Genomic DNA, 20,070 nt, shown 5'->3' on the forward strand with positions numbered 1-20,070 from the left:
ATAAGCAAGGCGGGAAATCCTTTACATTAGGAGTCTCCAACCTTGTCAACATAGCCCAAGCATGGCTGGCTGAGGAATTCTGGGAGTTGAAGTCCACAAGTCTGACAGTTGACTAAGGTTGGAGACTCCTTGCTTGACGTATGGACTCCCTTTTCCCACAAGCCGAAACCAAGCCAGGTTCCGGCTTTTCGGCACGCGCCAGAAGGACAAGCAAGGTAATTCGCAAGCGGCCCAACGCGCGTCACTCCTCCGACTCTTGCACGGGATGCCAATCGAGATGCACCATAGCCACTCTAGGGGAAGGGGCGTGGTTTAGGGAGAGCGCGCGCGCGCGCGCGTAGGTGAGAGCGCGGTGATGCGCACGCGCGCCTACTTGCACAAATTGGAAAGGCTATTGCCGTTAGCGAGCAGGTAAAGATGGACAGTGGTATAGATAGGCGCCATAATCCTACATAGAAGATCTTCGGGAGAAAGAAAGGAGAAGAGAAACAGGCGAGCGCCTGGAGCAAGTAAGGACAGACGAATTTCTTGTGTTTCTTCATTCTTTTGCGGGATCAGAAACCTGGGATGGAACCAAAGGTGGATAGAGGTGTTACGGAAGGGCGTGGGTGCGTTTCAAGGAGAATCTTAAAGTATATCGAGGGAGCCTCCTTGAATAACGGGAATACACCTTGCAGAGGAAATACAGGCACAATGCAACAGCGTAAATGCACAACATATGGCCCTCAAGGTGTGGCTTTGCCACAATTTTCAACAACACAGCCGGCATTGCCAACCGTGAGAAAAGGCTGGGAGAGGAGAGTCAGCCACATCCTGGACAGCCATGCACACAGGGCTTATGCACCCTCTCCCATTGGAGTACAAAACGTTTGGTGGGTGCCACTTTTGGAATATGCAGTTGAAGAAGCCATTACTTCCATTCCAATTCATTGGTAGTGTTGAATTTCAATTGCATGATCTACTACAACAGGGGTCTTCAAACTTGGCCCTTTTATGACTCGTGGACTTCAACTCCCAGAATTCCTCAGCCAGGCCCGCTGGCTGAGGAATTCTGGGACTTGAAGTCCACAAGTCATAAAAGGGCCAAGTTTGAAGACCCCTGTACTACAAAAACATAGCAGCAGGGTGGAGGATAAATTGGATTATTTTATTCCTTCTTTGACAGTATGCTTAGGGTAAGGATCTGGATGATGGCTGATAAATAGGCAGGCCCTGTTGCTATCCTAAAAAGTGAATTGCCATTTTGTAGGCTAATAATTTTTGTGGTCTCATTTAGGGGGATGTTCATTGGCATCTGTATGTTTGAAAATAAAATCCTGGATCTGATAGACTGTTGACTGTTCTAATTAGAAACCATAGTCCTTTGTTAATTTTACTATAGAATATTATCTATGTCCCTTTTTGTTTGTCTAGACCTGCAGTGTTAAACTGGGTGGCTTCTGAACACTTAGCTTTGCTTTTCAAACTGCAAAGTATTTTAAGAGGATTTAATAAAGCTTGCAAAATTAGTGAAAGGATCAAAAACAGCCATCCGATTCTGATACCTTTTAAATGTGTTTGGATCAAAATACTTAGAACTCCTAACCTCTTGAGCACAAGTTGGAAGAAGACTGATCTGAAAGCATTTAGGGCATTTTAAACTTAAATAATGGGTGGGAAGGATATGTGTTAAAAGCTGATAAAATATTAGTGGGATGTAGGCCTGGACTCCAACTGGGCTGAGCTGGAAGAACAAGGCATGGACAGTCTTGTCGATGTCATCTGGGAGGAATTTGATCCTGTGACTCCTAAGGAAGTGGACAGGATTATGAGGAGGTTGAGCTCCTCCACATGCTTACTGGACCCGTGCCCTTCCTGGCTGGCATATGCAGCTCGAGAGGGGACACGAGGCTGGTTCCTGGCGGTCATCTCCGCTTCTCTGAGTGAGGGTCACTTCCCCACCGCCTTGAAGGAGGCGGTGGTGAGACCTCTCCTCAAGAAGCCCACCTTGGACCCATCCTCATTGAATAACTTTCGTCCAGTCTCCAATCTTCGCTTCCTTGCGAAGGTTGTTGAGAGCGTGGTGGCGCACCAACTCCCTCAGATCCTGGATGAAGCGGTTTATCTAGACCCGTACCAATCGGGCTTCAGGCCGGGCTACAGCACGGAGACGGCATTGGTCGCTCTGATAAATGATCTCTGGAGAGCCTGGGACAGGGGCCATTCCTCTGTCCTAGTCTTATTAGACCTCTCGGCGGCTTTCGATACCATCGACCATGGTATCTTGCTGCGACGCCTCAGGGGACTGGGAGTGGGAGGCACGGTTCTGCGTTGGTTCTCCTCCTTTCTCCAGGGTCGCTCGCAGTCGGTGCTGGCAGGGGGACAGAGGTCGACCCCGAGGCCTCTCGCTTGCGGAGTCCCTCAGGGGTCGGTCCTCTCGCCTCTCCTGTTCAACATCTACATGAAACCGCTGGGCGAGATCATTCGCAGCTTTGGAGTAGGGTACCATCAGTATGCTGATGACACCCAGCTTTTCATCTCAACTCCAAACAACATCAGTGATGCCCTCGACGTGATGTCCCGCTGCCTGAAAGCGGTCCGGGAATGGATGGGGAGGAACAGGCTTCAACTGAAACCGGACAAGACTGAATGGCTGTACGTACCGGCAAGCCAGGATACTCAGAACATCCCATCCCTTAACATCGGGGACAAGTTACTACCCCCTGTTGATAGGGCCCGCAACCTGGGTGTCCTCCTTGACTCGCAGCTCTCCCTGGAAGATCACATAGGAGCTGTGACCAAGGGGGCCTTCTCCCGGGTTCGACTAGTTCGCCAATTACGGCCTTATCTGGACCTGGATGCCTTACGTACAGTCACCCATGCTCTTGTGACCTCTCGCCTAGACTACTGTAACGCTCTCTACATGGGGCTGCCCTTGAGATCCACTCGGAAGCTTCAAATGGTGCAAAGTGCAGCGGCACGGACACTCTTGGGAGCCTCCCGATACTCCCATATCACACCTCTCCTCCGTGCGCTGCACTGGCTTCCAGTTGCCTTCCGTGTGAAGTTCAAGGTGCTAACAATGACATACAAAGCCCTACATGGCATGGGTCCGGACTACCTACGGGAGCACCTTCTGCCAATGTCAGCACCCCACCGTCCTGTGCGCTCCCACAGAGAGGGCCTCCTCAGGGTGCCACCGCTCAAGGAATGTCGGCTGGTGGCCCCCAGGGGGAGGGCATTCTCAGTGGGTGCGCCAGCCCTCTGGAACAGCTTACCAACCGAAATCCGGATGGCCCCCGACCTCCGCACCTTCCGGCGCGACTTAAAAACTTACCTGTTCCAGCAGTCCGGCCTGGCCTGATAGCTCTAATTGGGGTCCCAGTTTGTTTTTTACTATTATTTTTTTCACTATTGTTCATTCTGTATACCTACCTTATTCTGTACACCGCCCCGAGTCCCTCGGGAGAAGGGCGGTTTATAAAAACAAATAAATAAATAAATAAATAAATAAATAAAATATCCCTTTGTATTAATTAAGTGTAGGACATGTGGTGCACAAAATGAAATATTTTTCCATGCTTTAAATCTTGAGATTTATTTTAAGATGAAAAGGTGGTGACTTATATGTCTTTTAATAGGTCACTTTAAAATGACTTTTTGTATAATGCTTCTGGAGTTGGAAGGGTTCTATTTGTACCTGACATGCCATATAGGATTTCTGCTTCTGGAGTTGGAAGGGTTCTATTTGTACCTGACATGCCATATAGGATTTCTGAATTCAGAACTATCTAATCTTGTGTCATTTGCTTGAGGTAAACTAGAAAGATACGGCCTTCACACTCTACTTATCAGCTTCACAAAAGCATCTGACAGGCTGCCATAGGAGTCCACAAACTGAATGAGTGATGCCATGAACGCCATGGACCAAATTATGTAATGTTATATAACTGAAGCAAATGAACCTCCTGTGCATCATTTGCACAATGATATGCATGGTGTTATTGTGGCTGCACTGAATTCCTGTGCAGGCTGCTGTTAAAAAACAATATACAAAAGGATAACAGTACTAATCTTGAAGATAGTAATCTTCATGGAAATTTTTGTTCATGTACTTTGTCAGTTAATAGGGTATAAATGCTATTTTCTTTGCTACTTTATGGCAAACCTGTGAGAAAATGTTATACATAATTAAAACTAGTAAGTAAGGTATGAAAAATGTTGACTTTTATGAACCTGTTTGAATGGTCACTAAGTTAAATTAGCTTTTTTATTAAAAAGTTCTTAATTTAGTGCAAGAGTACTTGTTTGAAATCATACTAACTTTTGATTGATTGATTGATTATGTGCTTTCAATCCTTGGCAACAACATCCATATACAGTCGTCTGGATCTTCCATCAGGATACCCGTTGCTATTGTAATTGAGTTCCTCTATTTGGCATCAGTAAAAATACTAGTTCTGGCACTAACCATTTATAATTATGTAACTTGGACAGACTTGCATCTGTGGGCAGACCTTCCAGGACCATTAAGCAATGTTATCACACAGACCTGAGCACCATCATTGAAAAAAGTTAGCCACCCTCCTTGCCTAATTGTTGGATCAGTTAAAGCAGGGGTCCCCAACTCCTGGTCTATGGACCGGCACCGGGCCACGGCATGCCAGAAACCAGGCACGCAAACAAGTGAAGCCCCATCTGTGGGATGCAGGAAGCACATGAAGCCACGCCCCCTCTGGTCCGCGGAAAAGCCTCTCTCCATGGAACTGGTCCCTGGTGCCCAAAAGGTTGGGGATCACTGAGCTAAGGAAGAGTTTCATCTGAAGAACTTTAGGCCCTCATTGATAAATTAGGGAGGTGTACTTTCAGTTGGTTTAAAGCAATTTAAACAAATAGAAATCTTCCCTTGACTTACATAAGTTTTTTCTTTCAAAACATGTAACATTGAAGTTAAAAAAACTGATGATGTGGACAAGCCCTAAGTTTTTGTTAGATTTTTTTTAAAACTTTGGATTATTAGCTAAAAAATATGTTTTCTTTTTCATTTCAGGAAAATTGAAATGTATTTTGAAAATCTTGAAAAAGTGTAAATTATGTTTGAGTGTGCAAGAATCATTTGATGTACCTTCCTCGTCTGGAAAAAACAGATTACAGATCATTCAATGCCTAACATCGAAGACACTCAATTGGAGAGTGATTCTGAAGAAAATGGGCTCAAAACTGGAAGGAAGAGTTCAGAAGTTAATCTTCATGGTACTATAACATCATTTTGTGCCCCAGGTACCTCAGGTGCATCTCTGAGTTCTGGTGGGGACAGGCATTATCCATGGGGATGCCCTGTGACTCACACCCGAGAAAAGTTTTATACCATTTGTTCGGACTATGCTTTTTTAAATCGGGTAACATCTATTTGCAAAAGCCCAAGTGCTACAGTTAGTGCCTGCTTACAAGACAGTGCTGCCTTAAATGATGGAAATAATTCTGGTTTTATTAGTGTTCGTACTGGACCTTCGGATGTAGTTTACAACGATGATTCTAATCTGGAAAGTTTATCCATTAGTCTTGGAAAACTGCCATTGGCATGGGAAATTGATAAGTCTGAATTCAGTGATACATCCCCAGATTTGAAAAACCGAGCAGGTACATTTGTCATTTTATTTAAGCATCTAAATCATCTCTCTTATTCTAATAAATGAAAATATTTTTTTATCCTGCTGTTTTGTTGCACATTTACAACATTTATACATTGGGTACTATTAGAGTTTCAATATTTAAGAAACAACTGTAGTTGTATAAATAAAAGTATTTTTAATTTGCCAAAATCATATCTCGAACTTTATTAATTTACATACCATTCATTTTCAACTGCAGTGTTCATGGAGAATTAGATTTTCTTTCCTATTCCTAGCATTATCAGCTTACTACTTAGATAGAAAATAATATTGCTATGATTCTAGTACTAAAGTTCCTCAAATCCTTAAAGCAGTATAAAAATAAAATAGGACTTTGCAATCCAATAAAATTGGCAGCATATGCAAGTCACCATTTGTAAAGGTAAAGGTTCCCCCGCACATGCGTGCTAGGGGCCGGTGCTCATCTCCGTTTCAAAGCCGAAGAGGCAGCGCTTGTCCGAGGACGTCTCCGTGGTCATGTGGCCAGCATGACTAGACGCCAGAGGCACACGGAATGCTGTTACCTTCCCACCGTAGTGGTCCCTATTTTTCTACTTGCATTTTTACGTGCTTTCGAACTGCTAGGTCGGCAGAAGCTGGGACGAATAACAGGTGCTCACTCTGTTATGCGGCACTTGGGATTCGACCCGCCAAACTGCCGACCTTCTGATCGACAAGCTCAGCGTCCTAACCCACTGAGCCACCGTGTCCCATTTGTACATGACCTCAAAAGTAAAAGAGAAATGGTTGCCTTAAACTGCACCTTCTAAATTTATGGCATTTTAAATAATAAAGTCAAGTCCCAAAGAGCTTTCAGAGTCACAATTGACAATAGAAGACCCAGTAGAAGGAAGAAAGGGTGACTATTACAGAGTAAACATAATTATACAATATCATGGAACATATGGAGGCACTGAATATGCTGAAAAAGGATATGTAATTAGTCAGAACTGAACTGGAAAAAATATTTTGAGGAAGAGGGGTTAAGCATAAGCTTCTTTAATATCCCGAATATTTAGAATTTATTTATTTATTTACAGGCAACATGAAGAAACAGGAAAGCAAGAAAACCGTTGCAGATAAAAAAACTAAACAAAACAGGGAATGCCCACAGCATTACACCCTTGAAGAAATAAAGCCACGGAAAGTGTTAGATCTCCGGAGATGGTAGTATTTGAAAACATTAGTATTGCTATAGTTCTGTCTGGCTGAATACTTTAATACTTGTTAAATAAGGTTTTTTTTTAATAATTGGAGGGGGTCATACTTTTTTTTGGTTTTAATATTATGGCATCTAAGTGCTATGATGGCAAGGGCTGAAGACATTTTTGGGAAGGAAATTGAGGTGCATTGAAGTGCAACTGCTTTAAGCCTTCTAGTTTTCATTACAGCATATGAAAATTTGCCTATGAAAAATTTGTTTTAAAGGTACTGCATAAGTCGCCCCCAATATAAGACTTCCTGTGGGATTTCCTCTCTAGTCTCTTGCTGGAATTTCCTATATAGCACAATGGGAACTGGAAAGTAAGTTATTCTTCAGTATATTCAATGTGTTCTTTTGGGAATCTAGTGACGCTTTCATTGCCATTTAGTGTACTTAAGATGCAACTTAATCTTTGTTTTCTACAGTTGCTTATATTCTGAACTTTTTAATTTCTAAATCCAGTTTACCACCTATTACTCAAGAAGAGGCTTTGCACATATTGGGCATTCAACCACCTTTTGAAGAGATAAGATTTGGTCCATTTACTGGAAATACTACATTAATGAGGTAAAAACACTGTTCTTGAACTGTCTTGTTCTCCTAAATGTGGAATGTACTGTACATAGGGAGTATGCATCTCTCTATTTGTATAAAGCGTAATGTTTTTTTCTGGAAAAGAAAATTGAGCTTGTCATTATATAGCATGTTCGTTAGCTTATTTCTAGGAAACCATGTGTAGAATTGTAGATAAACAGAAACAACCTTAATGCAGATAGTCCTCGCTTTACAACAACAATTGAGCCCAAAATTTCTGTTGCTGAGTGAAACATTTGTTAAGTGAGTCCCCATTTTACTTTCTTGCCACAGTTGTTAAGTGAATCACTGCCGTTGTTAAGTTAGTAAATGGTTGTAAAGTGAATCTGGATTCCCCATTGACTTTGCTTGTCAGAAGGTCGCAAAAGCTGGTCATATGACCTTGGGACATTGCAACCGTCATAAATATGAATCAGTTGCCAAGTGTATGAATTTTGATCACATGACCATGGGGATGCTACAGCGGTCGTGTGAAAAACGGTCATAAGTCACTTCTTTCAGTCCTGTTGTAACTTTGAACAGACACCAAAGAACTGTTATAAGTCGAGGATTACCCATAGACTGTTTTAAACACAATAAATTCTACAAATCTATAAGCAAGATTTATTTGTAGTAGTAATGCTTTTGATACATGGCATTTGAGCCATATAGAAAAAAGGCAACAAACCTTGATTGTCTTTGATAGAATTATTTTTGTGAGAGGAATAGGGCAAAAGGGAAAGGGAAGGATTTAGGATTATAAAGTACTTTGGCTAAACAAAGGAAACATGGAGATCAGAAAAAAAATTGTTTGAAAGAGGGCGTTCTAGAGTGAAATCAGAAGAAAAGAATGTCTGAATTTGGGAGTGTTAATCTTCAAAATGAGAAACAAATGTGCCCATAATTCAAATCAAGGGTATTTAAGGTCAATATGTTTATTAACTTATTAGTATTAGATCTCTAAGAAGAAATACTTTAAAACAAACACAGATTGCAGTCCCAAATAAGCATGTATGAACAGGGATTATAATTGTTCTATATATCTGACTAAGGAATAGTGGAAATATTAGCCATGTCATATGTGTGTGACAGGAGAAATGCTTTTTTATTGTTTAATTGCTAATTTACATTTAAACCACACAGTTCTGCACTTTGTACTTTTCAGATGGTTCAGACAAATTAATGATTATTTCCATGTAAAAGGATGTTCCTATTTTCTCTATAAACCTCACGGGAAGTACAAGACTGCTGGAGAAACTGGTAAGAAGGCAGTTTTAATGACATGGGTAATTCTTTGCAGCTGTTAAAAGAGCAGAACGAAATAGGTGTGGGGTTTGTTTATTTTTCACAGTTGGTTTCATGTTTATTTTTGAATTTTAAAAAATAATTGATATACTGTACTTTTTCTGGGATTTTGTGTTCCCAATTGCTAGCTGAATATGGATAAAAGGCCACTGTTACTTTCTTTGACTTGTTTCCTCTGAACATCTGTTACCAGAGTTCCTCACCTCAGGAAAGGAGAGTTGGATAACAGTGGCAATGGAGAGATGGAGCCACATCTGCACCCTCCGCCCACTTTAGTTGTAGATATTGCAACTCACTTGAATTTTTCTGGCAGGACAAGCATTTGCTTCTAAATAACCAAGTTTTTTGTTTGAAAAGGGTTTTGCAGGTAGTTGCTAAATGGGAAATCAAGTAATTGTATTTTCCTTTCCCCCACCCTTCTTTGGAATGCTGACCCCATTGCAGGGACAATTAGCAAGAAGGCAGTTAATATTTGTATTTACCTTCATTGGAGAGGAAGGGACGATAAGAGAGTAAGCAGGCACCCAATGTGGAATATACATTGTAAGTCATGCCCTGGCATTAAGCATGCTATGCAACCAGTGACTTGTGGCTGCGGGTGCCAGTGCATTGCTTTCAATGTGTACTCCCCATCGTGTGCTTGTTTATTCGCTATATAATCCCTTCTTATCCAATCTTTGCACTCTGCAAGTGGGGGGAGGGGGAAGAGAAAATAGATCAAGCACAGGACAATGCATATTGATTCTAATAGTGATCAAATGACTAAGGAACAGTGCAAAGGTGAAAATGCAGCCATTGGTCATAAAGTTATTTTTTCAACAAGGACTACCTATATCAGTGGCTGCCAATCTTTTGGGTACCAAGGACTTGTTCTTTGGAGAGAGATGTTTCCATAAACCGGAAGAGGCATGATTTTACCTGCTGCCTGCATCCCATGGATGGGGCCTCGCTTGTTTGCGCGGCCCTGTTTCTGGCATGCTACGGACTGGTGCCATATCACGGATCAGGGGTTTGGGACCCCTGACCTATAGGTTACTACATTATTTTGCATTCTATTCTATTCTGTCCTATCCTGTCCTATATTATCCTATCATATATCATATTTGCATTATTTTATATTGATTACAGATGGTAATTTTTTAAAATTACATGTAATTTTTAAAGGAATATTAAAAAGTGTGTGTCTTAATATTTAATAAAATACCTTTGTAATGTTTTAATTTCTTTTTAATTTGTAGCTTCAGGAGCTTTAACAAAATTAACACAAGGGCTGCGAGATGAATCAATGGCATATATTTATCATTGCCAAAATCATTATTTTTGTCCAATTGGATTTGAAGCAACTCCAATTAAGCCAAGTAAAGCATATAAGTAAGACCCTCAAAATCTACTTGATTTCATCAGTGGCACCAACACACCTGCAATCATCTTACAAAAAGTGAACCTTTAATTGCTCATATTAACATTATAGCTTTATCAGCATACATGGGATGTAGAATCATATAGTACAATTATGTGGGTTTGGTTAAATCAGCATTAACAGTCGCTAGATGGCAATATTTTTTCAGATAGTTTTCCAAAATGGAAGCAATATTAATTTAAACTGCAAGTCTTGTTCTACAAGAACTGTCTCTGATGCAGTACTCTGGATAAACCTGCTTATCACCAAACAAGTCTGAAAGACCATTAATTTGTATGATAAATGCATTGATTTCTATCTTTATTTCAGCTGTATCCTAAGTGTCTAACTCATGTTGCATTTGATATGAGTCTTGCTTCTTTCATTTGGAAGAATAGCCTTTTAAAGTCTTCAATAAAAATCCTTGAACTTTATTTTTTTAAATGAAACCGTATGGAAATTTTGTTTTTGTTTTTTCATTAGGTAAATCAATCCAATTTCATTAGTTTGACTTCTACTAAAAGTAGATGTACTGGTTTGCATGAACCCGCATTGGTGGGAATTGCTATTCTTTCCTTAAAAGTACAAATGAATGGATTTTACATTTCTTTTGACCTTTAACTGATTAAAGGGGCAGAAAACCCCTGTTTCTACAGAGATTATAAAGCATTATATTGCATGTATGTTTTTTGCATTTATACTAAAATAAAAATTAGCCCTAATTCACTGAAGGAAATTAGGGAATTGAAAAGAACTTAAAAGCCATTGAATCCAGCCTACTGCAGAAACAGCTACTGCCATCTTTCTGAGTAGGAATAAAGATGAATTCTAGAGCAGACATGTTTCTGTCTGTACAGAAATATCTAGAGAAGGGGTACAATTGCTGAAATGTCAATCTCTCGAAGAATATATTTGTTATTTTAATTTTACACATAAATAACATGCTGTCTAAGGATACAGAGCAGTCTGGGTTAAGTTTGCAAATATTTCATATATTATGAAACACTAGGAGCAGTAGATATTTTTGTTTCTTCTAAAGATGAAGGTCATAGACATTAAAATATATATTTTAGCCATATTTAATATATTTTATGTTACGATGCAACAACTAATTATTCATTTTGGCCAGTGACAAGTTAAATTGTTTGTTTATAAAGTTTATTATGATAAACATTTGTCTATCTTTTTTGTGCATCAGAGGATGTCTCTTACAGCAAGACGTAGAATACTGGATACTCATTGGAGAGCCAAGCAGAAAACACCCCACTATTCACTGCAAAAAGTAAGTTTGCGTAAAAGATCATATAATTTTTTAAGATATTTAGATAGATGAATAAGTATAAGATACAGATCCCCAAATAGAATTGGGGATTTGCATGTTTTAGCTGAGATTGCTAGACAGCTAATATTTCATCCACCTCCCAAAGTGAGTGCTAGTCTGGCATCCGTCTTGTAACTGAAAGTATTGAGAATCAGATTTTGAGGGGGAAAATACACTTACCTCGGGAATGGAAGAAAATGGACATTTGCTTTATATGCTATGAAATGGTTTAGTTTGTTGAAACTTGAAAACAATTCTTTATATTTGCTTTTGGCTGTATACCTAAATTCAGTTCCCAGATTTGCATTATTAATATTGACATTAACTGAAATCATTTCTAGAGATATCAAAACTTCAGTAAGTAGATCATAGCCCATTCTCGATAAACTAGATCGTTATGGGATGGATGGTCCTGCTGTTGGATGGATTCACAGCTGGTTAAACAAGTAATAGTCAATACATGGTCCTTAATTGGTCTGTTTCCACATGGAGGCGAAGTACACAGTGGAGCCCCCTAGGGTTCTGTGGTGGTCCTAGTATTCTTCAGAATCAAGATTTGAAAGGATCTTGAATATTTGGCCCTATGAGAAATGTAAAGTTTGGAATTCAAACAGGGGAAAAAACAGATACACAGGAAGAAAATAGGTGGTTTAATATGTCATGTTTTGGTCACCATGATAAAAAAAAATTTGAGGATATGGAAAGAATGCAGAGAAAGGTGACAAGTATGTTGAGAGATCTGGGGCTTGTCCTATGAACAGCAGTTAAAGAAACTTGGTGTGTTTAACCTAAAGAAGTGATGATTAAGAGGAGACGTGGTATAATTCTTCCAGTATATGAAGGAATGTCACTGGGCAGAGAGTGTGGATATATTCTTCGTAACACCCAAGAGTAAACCACCCAGAATCTTGCATTTGAGACAGAGGCCATGTACAATAAAATAAATGCTTACTTACATAATGCCAATGGGTGGAAATGTAATTTAAATAATAATTTCCTGGCTGTAGGAGCTATTAAGCAGTGGATCAATCTGCCTCCTGAAGTCATGAGTGCTCCACTGCTAGTTTTCCAAAAATGACTGGACAGTTATTTGTCTGGAATGGTAGAAAGATTCCTGAACTGGGCAGGAGGTTGGACCAGATGAATATTTGCTAAACATTCAGATAACATTTAGATAATATATTATAAAACCTACTTGGTGTCTATTTATAAAACCTACTTGGTACCATTCTTTAGATTGAAGTAATTAAAAATAGCAACTGGTCCAGAAAAAATGTTTACTATCCAGCAGAAAGTTTATTGATTGCAACTATTATGTGAAATATGAGACCCACAGTTAACATGGCTTTATAGATTGCCTACTCTATTTCTAAAGACAGTTCAAAAACCGATTTCAATGTAAACTATATGGTTTTAAACCGGATTTCTAAAAATCACATTATATTCTTGCTTATATAAATCTGCCTGGCCTGTAATATCTTTGAGAATGAACTTTTGGGGTTCCTACCAAGATCAAAAGCATATTTGATGGTAATGTATGAATAGAAGCTTTCACATCTCTTTGGAAGCTTTGGAACTTCTTCAAATTAGATATTTATATTAATCTTTCCCATGCTTTTCATATATAAAGCTAAAATAAGAAATTCGTGAAAAAAGAGGAAGATAGTAAAGTGGTGTTATTTACTAAATGAATCAAAGGACTAGAACCCCTAGCTTCATTTCAGGAAAAATGTCAGTATTTGCTAGATCTTGTACTTAACTATGAATTTTTGTCTATCAAGGATTAACTAGTAAGCACAGTACTCCAGATTTTTGTTGTATTTGTGAATTTCTTTCCATCTTACTGTGTAGGTGGACAGACATTGTAACAGATTTAAACACTCAGAATCCTGAATACTTAGATATTAGGCACTTGGAAAGAGGTCTTCAGTATCGGAAGACAAAGAAGGTAAAAATGCTTCATATTAAAGCAAAGCTGCATGTTTGCCCTGAGGTAGCATTCATAAAGTACATTTAGATATTCTTGCATGATAGTAATTATGGGAAGATTACTTTGCATTCACAAAATATGTTTCTACTTGTTAAAAACAGAAATGGCTTCATTAGTCTATCCCTTCTTCCATTTCAAACTAACATGTCATATTCTTTTGAGCAAAAGAATAAATTGCTGTGATCTAATTTACTAATTAGTTTCTTTTGCTAAGGAATTGTCACATTTGGATATAGCCCACACTAGCGCACATTTAGGAATTATCTTTGCATGGCAAGTGAGCTTCTCTTAATCCAAAATAAGATTTCAGTTCAGCAAATTCACTACTATTGATTATGTGCCATCAAGTCGTTTTTAACACCTAGTGACTAGATAGATTTTCTCACATGTCAGTCTATCCCTAACGTGGTCTTCCAGTAGTGCATTCATTGCCATAATAAATGAATCCATCCACTTGCTACTGGTCATCCTCTTCTCTTTTCTTCCATCTTTTCCAGCATTAGAGATTTTTCCCAGAGAGCTAGGTCTTCACCTAATGTGTCCAAACTAGGATAATTTGAGTCTGTTCTTTTGAGTGAAAACTATGGGTTGATTAGTTCAGTGATTTATTGACTGTCCATAATACTGTGTTTTCCCCAAGATAAGACTCAGTCTTTTTTTTTAACCTCCAAAAGAGGCAGTAGGTCTTATTTTTGGGGGGATGTCTTAATTTTTTTCCAACACCTGCCTCGCCTTGTGGCGGTGGCACCAAAAGCCTCGTCCAGCAGGAGTCCACATGCTACCGGCTCACTTCTGTGGCCGGTCATAGCAGGAGGCCACGTGGCCTGCCACACTGTGCCACCGCCATGAGGCAAGGCAGGTGGGGAGAGGATGGAGCTACCCCAAGCGCCCCATAGGCACCAAACAATTTTCGCCCAGAGAGAGACTGGAAATTTCACCTGCTTTTGAATGGGGTGCTTAGAAACCGAGCGATTCGCTCCCATCTCCAAGCACCCCATTTGGAAGCAGACAAAGCTTCCAGTCTCCATCATTTCTCCGGGCAAAAAAGTGTTTGAGCGCCAAATACTTTGTAAGAGGTGGCAGAATAGGAAGACTTCTAAAATATATCATCCACTATCATCATTTAATGTCACAAGTCTGCATTTTATGAATCAGGGCTGCATTTTGGGAAAAAAATCAATAGATTTTCAAATACCTAGAACCAACAATAGATGATGAGAAGATGTCCTATGTGGACTGAAAAACGTTAGCACAAAACTCTGAAATCAGGAATTAAATGCAAACCTACTAATTAAAATAATGTTGAACTCTTAACATAGAATAAATTGTTATTATAACTGTCTTTGGAAATTCTCAATCATCCAGGTCACAGTTGTCCCAAAGGTCCTTTGCCAAAAGGCAACTGGGCTTAGTTTTTTTTTCCCTTGAAAATGTTTTGCCACTTCTTCAGTTCAGCTTCTTCAGTTTTATTGTAACCACAGATTGTATTCAGTAAAGTATTCTAAGCAGTGCAAAAGACAAAGCATTAATTCAAATGGATGCAATCTTAGCTCTTAATATATTGAGAGTGTTATTTTAACAAACATTGTATACATTTTAGGTAGGAGGGAATCTGCATTGTATCATTGCTCTTCAGAGGTTTAATTGGCACCGGTTTGGACCTTGGAACTTTCCACTTGGAAATGTTCAGCAAGAACTACAGCCTCCATCTCCAACTCAGGGCTTAGCCAAATCTGAGAGTGAAGACAACATCTCCAAGAAGCAACATGGGCGCCTTGGGCGATCATTCAGTGCTAACTTCCATCAAGTTTCTGTTTGGAGCAAGCTGTCTCATCTTCATGAAAGGCGGAATAGTGGCCTTCAGCGTTACGCCAACTGTGATGGGAAAGACTGAGAAGGAATTCTTTTTCATGCGTGCTACTGCAATACATTCCTAAAGCATGGTAATAACTTATTATGCACAGAAAAAGGAATGTAGCGAAATTTCATATAAAGTTCTCAAATTGTTATTTGAGTATGTAATTGGTATACAAAATACTAATTTATTGTAATTGTTATATATTGGGAATAACAAGAAAAGTTAATTAAAAGACAAGCACAGAATACCAATTATGGGCAATCTAGTATACCGGCTAATTGATTTATGTTTCAGACTATGAAATCAGAACAGATGTAGATCAAAATCATTTGTAGGCAGGAGATTTCGTTATGTGAAACAGATTATAGATAAAGCATGAGATTATTATCTTCCAAAATGATTTAATTACAAACTATATAATAATGACAAATGTTTAAAGTATATTCGCTTTTGAGTATTTTCAATAGTGCAATAAATTCTGGTACAATTCAGAACTGACCAAACACTAAACGTCAATATATAATTAATTGATGATCTGTTTCTCAATGAAAATATTGTTTTATACAGTTTAAGCTGTTTGAGTTGGCAGTTCATAGTTAATAGGCAAGAAACCTATGAAATCTGGAAAGATAAGGTAACTGTTTCTTTTAAAATTGGTCTAGTAAAAAAAATCACCACTGCCAGTCATGTCCTTTTGTCTGTGACTCTCCGTTGATTGGTTCCTTTCAAAGAAAATTCTCGCACTCATTTCATATGATTATTCAGTAAATACCAAAACTTTATGTCTTGGGCTGCAGTGATTTCTTGTAATATTTGAATTCTCTTTCACTTCACAACTTTGTTTGATTGTTGAGGAAGATGTTTAAGTGCCCAAATAAACTGGCAGCCACAACAATATACCTCTTCAGAGCGCTCTTTGTAACTTTTTTCAAATGATCATATTAAGTAGTTTTATTTGGAAGTATAATATTGGTTCTCATGGGGAAAAACATTTAATAAAAAAGGTCTTTATTCCATTATCTTCTTGTTTGTTAAATGTGTATGTTTGCAAAACTAGAGACAATAAAAAAGTAGGAATTGCTTTATCCAAGTTTTGGATAACTTTTTATCTATGCTTTTAGAAACTTGGTACTAAAAAATCAGTTCTTCATATCCCTCTGTAAGATAAGATTTTCCCTGTGAAATGAGTTGGCCGAAATGAGAAAAACATCAATCATTTATAATTTATTTCAATCATAGGTCAGAATTTTCTACTTCCCTAAAACATGAACTAACTAAAACCTGGTTTGGGTTGTATTTGCCAACAAACTGATTTGATTTTCCTATGCATTACTAATATTTTATAAGATGTCTCTATAGCAACAGAAAAATATGCAACATTCTTGTAATCTATAGCATGAGTTCAAAAGCAGAAATATGCTAATATTTTCCTTTATTCTACATCTATTTAGAAGAATAATGAGAACTGTGTGAAGATTGGCACAAAAGAGGTAGCAAAACTAAAGTGCATTGTTGATTAATTCTTCCAGTTATACAAAGATAGAGCCGTTCAGATTTGGAACTGGTGTCATTTTCCTTCCAACACTGAATTAAACCAAAGGTAAACCTCTTTAATGCAGAACATAAGTAAGATCAGTGTCTGTCTGAGCCTTCTTTTGTAACTAAGGTTTATGTCTGAGCAATTTTTTCTCATAGCCTGCTTGAAGGAGGAAGATAGCTTTTCAATTGCTGACAGTATTCATCTGAGACTTTAGTCACTCCTAATTGAACACACATATTTTTATGATGATAAAAAAGCTTCAGAGTTGTGTCCCTCCTCAACCACAACCTGACATCTTTAGCAGCAGAGATGGGGAATCACTAGTGGCCTCCAAGGCAACAAGACTCTTGGTCCTGCGTAAGTGTCACTAGGATAGGCTCGCTTAAACCTTTCTTTTGTGATAGAAGAATGAAGCACTGAGCAAACCTATAGGACCACGGGAAATTGCCTTCTGCTTACCAGCTCAGAGAAGCAGGAAGTTACTTCTGCCAGTTATTCTGGTAGCTGTTTCCCTAACAAGGGTAGGGGGATAGAGCTCTTGGGTCTCAGGAGCATACTTGTTACTGTGAATAGCATTACATTTAAATATTGGACTGACATTGAAGAGACCAAGGTTCAAATCTGTCATCGGCCATGAAAACTCCTTGGAGGTCTGAACCAACCACTTCCCTTTGGCTCAAACTCCATCATTTGGTTTTTGTGAAGAAAAGAGTGTGATGTGTGTTGTTTTGAACTTTTGAATGAAATGTGGGATATAACTCAAAATACTAATGTCATTCAGTGAACTTATATATATTGTTGGATAGAAGAGTGCACTGGATTTGACTGGTGAGTTAGATGGACAATAACTTTGCTCAAGAGCAAGACACCATAGTTGTTTTGATAGATTTTTGCTGGATATTAAGAGAAGCGATGCGTGTTATCAAGTCAGAATCAGTTCTTTAACAACCATTTGAACCTCCAGGGCAATCTATCCCCAATCTAGTCCTTTAGTTCTTCCAGTTGGGTACTTATTGCTGCTGTGATTGAGCCCATTCACCTTAATACTGACCATCCTTTTCTTCTCCTTTCCCAGCTTTATGGACTTCTCAATTGAGCTGTTTTCGCATAATGCAGGGATGTCAAACTGCCAGCCCGCGAACCAGATGCATCATGGCAACACTGTGCCCATCCCATTGCAAAAAAGTCACGATACATTGCAACATGTGACATTGCGAGTTTGACACCCCGGCATAATTAAATTTGTTGAAACTCTGTGAAAAAGTGAAAACTCTGAATTGCTAAGGTCTATAAAATGGAAACTGTATTTATATTTGGGGGTAACCTTTGGAATCAGGATTTTCAGAGAACACCCTATTAAATGTACATTACTTCAATAAAAAATAAGTTGGGAGTTGATCTTCCCTCACCACCACCCCCCATGGACAAGTAGGTGCTAAAGCTAAACTCTCTACCCTCCAACCAATACCCCTTTAAGAAAAATTATCCTGACTCCAGGCTGAAGAGTAGAAGAACCAAGCAAACAAGGAAAGAACCTTTCTGCAGATTTTTATTCGTGAAGTTAGAAAAAAAGTCATTTCTAAAACTTGTGCTAGAAAATGGAGGTCTTTGCAAACTTTAGCTGTCAGCCTGACTGCTTGTAGAGGGCAATCTACAGTGTAGTCTTTATTTAAGTCCTGTCTGGACTCTACAGGCAGTCAGGTAGACAGCTAAAGCTTGCAAAACCCAGCCTACCACCTCCATTTTCTGGGACACCTTTTAGGGTTTTTTTATTAAAAAAAAAACTTCAAGTGGGGGAAAGCTGCAGAAGGATTTTCTCTTCTTGTTGGCTTGGTTCCTTTACTCTTCAGCCTGGAATCAAGGAGGGCAGAGGGAGAATTTACCTTTAGTACCTAACTTTTTTTTCTGGTGGTGGGGTGAGAGGGAAGATCAACAAATCCCTCCCTCCCAGCTTTTTTTGTTGTTATTTTATTGAAGAAACATGGCTTTCTGAGGGAAGAAGGGAGTAAGGCAAAGGTTTGGGGAAGCTCGTCCTGAAAGCTGCCTTTAAGGCAAGGCCCCTCTTCCCAAAGCCTAGAGAGGCAGGGGAGCTTTGCCAAGCCCTCATGGGCAGCTGAGAAAGCTCTGCAAGAAGCTGCCATTTTAGCAAAAATTGTGTGTGGGGAGGGGATGGAAATGGCGATTGCTTCCATGAGGCACGGGGAGCAGGCCTAAGTGGTGCAGGGATGGGAGGAAAGACAGGCAAGGAAGGGCACTGCAGCATCCCCGTTGTCAGTCTTAAGGGCAAATGACACTGGATCTGTCATAACTTTCAAAAAGGTTGGTTTGTAGAGTAAGTAGCTATTTGGAATGGTTATTGAATGGACTGTCATTTCTTGAGGACTACAGGTGGTCCTTAATTTGCAATAGTTCATTTAGTGACCACTTGAAGTTAACAATGGCACTGAAAAAAGGGAGTGATGACCATTTTTCACGCTTATGACCATTGCAGCATCCCCATGGTCACGTGATTTATATTTGGATGCTTGACAACTGACGCACATTTATGATGGTTTGCAGTGTCCTGGGATCCCCTTTTGCAACCTTCTGACAAGCAAAATCAATGGGGAAACCAGATTCACTTAATAACCAGGTTACTAATATAATAACTGCAGTGATTCAGTTAACAAATATGACAAGTCATAAAATGGGGCAAAACTCACTTAACAAATTTCTCACTTAGCAACATAAATTTTGGACTCAATTGTGGCCTTAAGTCAAAGACTACCGGTACCTGTATATTTTATAAACCAGAGAGGTTTTCTCCATAACCAATAGAGTTAGGATTATTACTACATTAGCCTCATGGTGGAGCCATCAGTACCTAATTATATCTCAACTTCCAACAGAATCCCCAGTAGTTTAGCAATTTGATGCTACCTAGCCTCATGTGGCTAGGTTTCATCCTATGCAACAAGAAACCAGCACGTTGCAAGTATGACATTTATTTCAATTAATATTTTTACATTTCCTGCTGCAACAGGAGATTTGCAAGACAGGTATGTATTTCTCACTTTCACTTTCCAGCATTGTCAGTCTTTTTTTTTAAATATGATACATTTGGAGTTTGATATACTTGCCATTACTGAAACTTGGTGGGATGAAACTCATGACTGGAATGTACTAATGGAAGGATACGAGCTATTCAAAAGAAACAGACCTAACAAAAGAGGACCTGTGATTGCATTAT

The 20,070-nt window shown here is 39.1% G+C and overlaps 2 protein-coding genes across 2 annotated transcripts in view; one reads left to right on the forward strand and one right to left on the reverse strand.

The window, feature by feature from the left end:
* The window catches only part of EDNRB (endothelin receptor type B), a gene marked incomplete at its 5' end in the record, with an annotated part of 157,947 nt that overhangs the window by 104,740 nt on the left and 33,137 nt on the right, over positions 1–20,070 (reverse strand). The gene's annotated exons all lie outside the window — the stretch shown is intronic.
* Positions 385–16,320, forward strand: BIVM (basic, immunoglobulin-like variable motif containing). Its single transcript, XM_083361701.1, has 10 exons — positions 385–509; positions 5,030–5,619; positions 6,692–6,818; positions 7,080–7,175; positions 7,318–7,422; positions 8,594–8,688; positions 9,972–10,104; positions 11,331–11,414; positions 13,305–13,401; positions 15,044–16,320. The coding sequence occupies exons 2-10, from the start codon at positions 5,142–5,144 to the stop codon at positions 15,335–15,337; spliced, it is 1,509 nt and encodes a 502-aa protein (XP_083217827.1). The 5' UTR covers positions 385–509; positions 5,030–5,141; the 3' UTR covers positions 15,338–16,320.

Source organism: Vipera ursinii (assembly GCF_947247035.1).
Source record: "Vipera ursinii genome assembly, chromosome: 4".
In the NCBI taxonomy this organism is placed as follows: Eukaryota; Metazoa; Chordata; class Lepidosauria; order Squamata; family Viperidae; genus Vipera; species Vipera ursinii.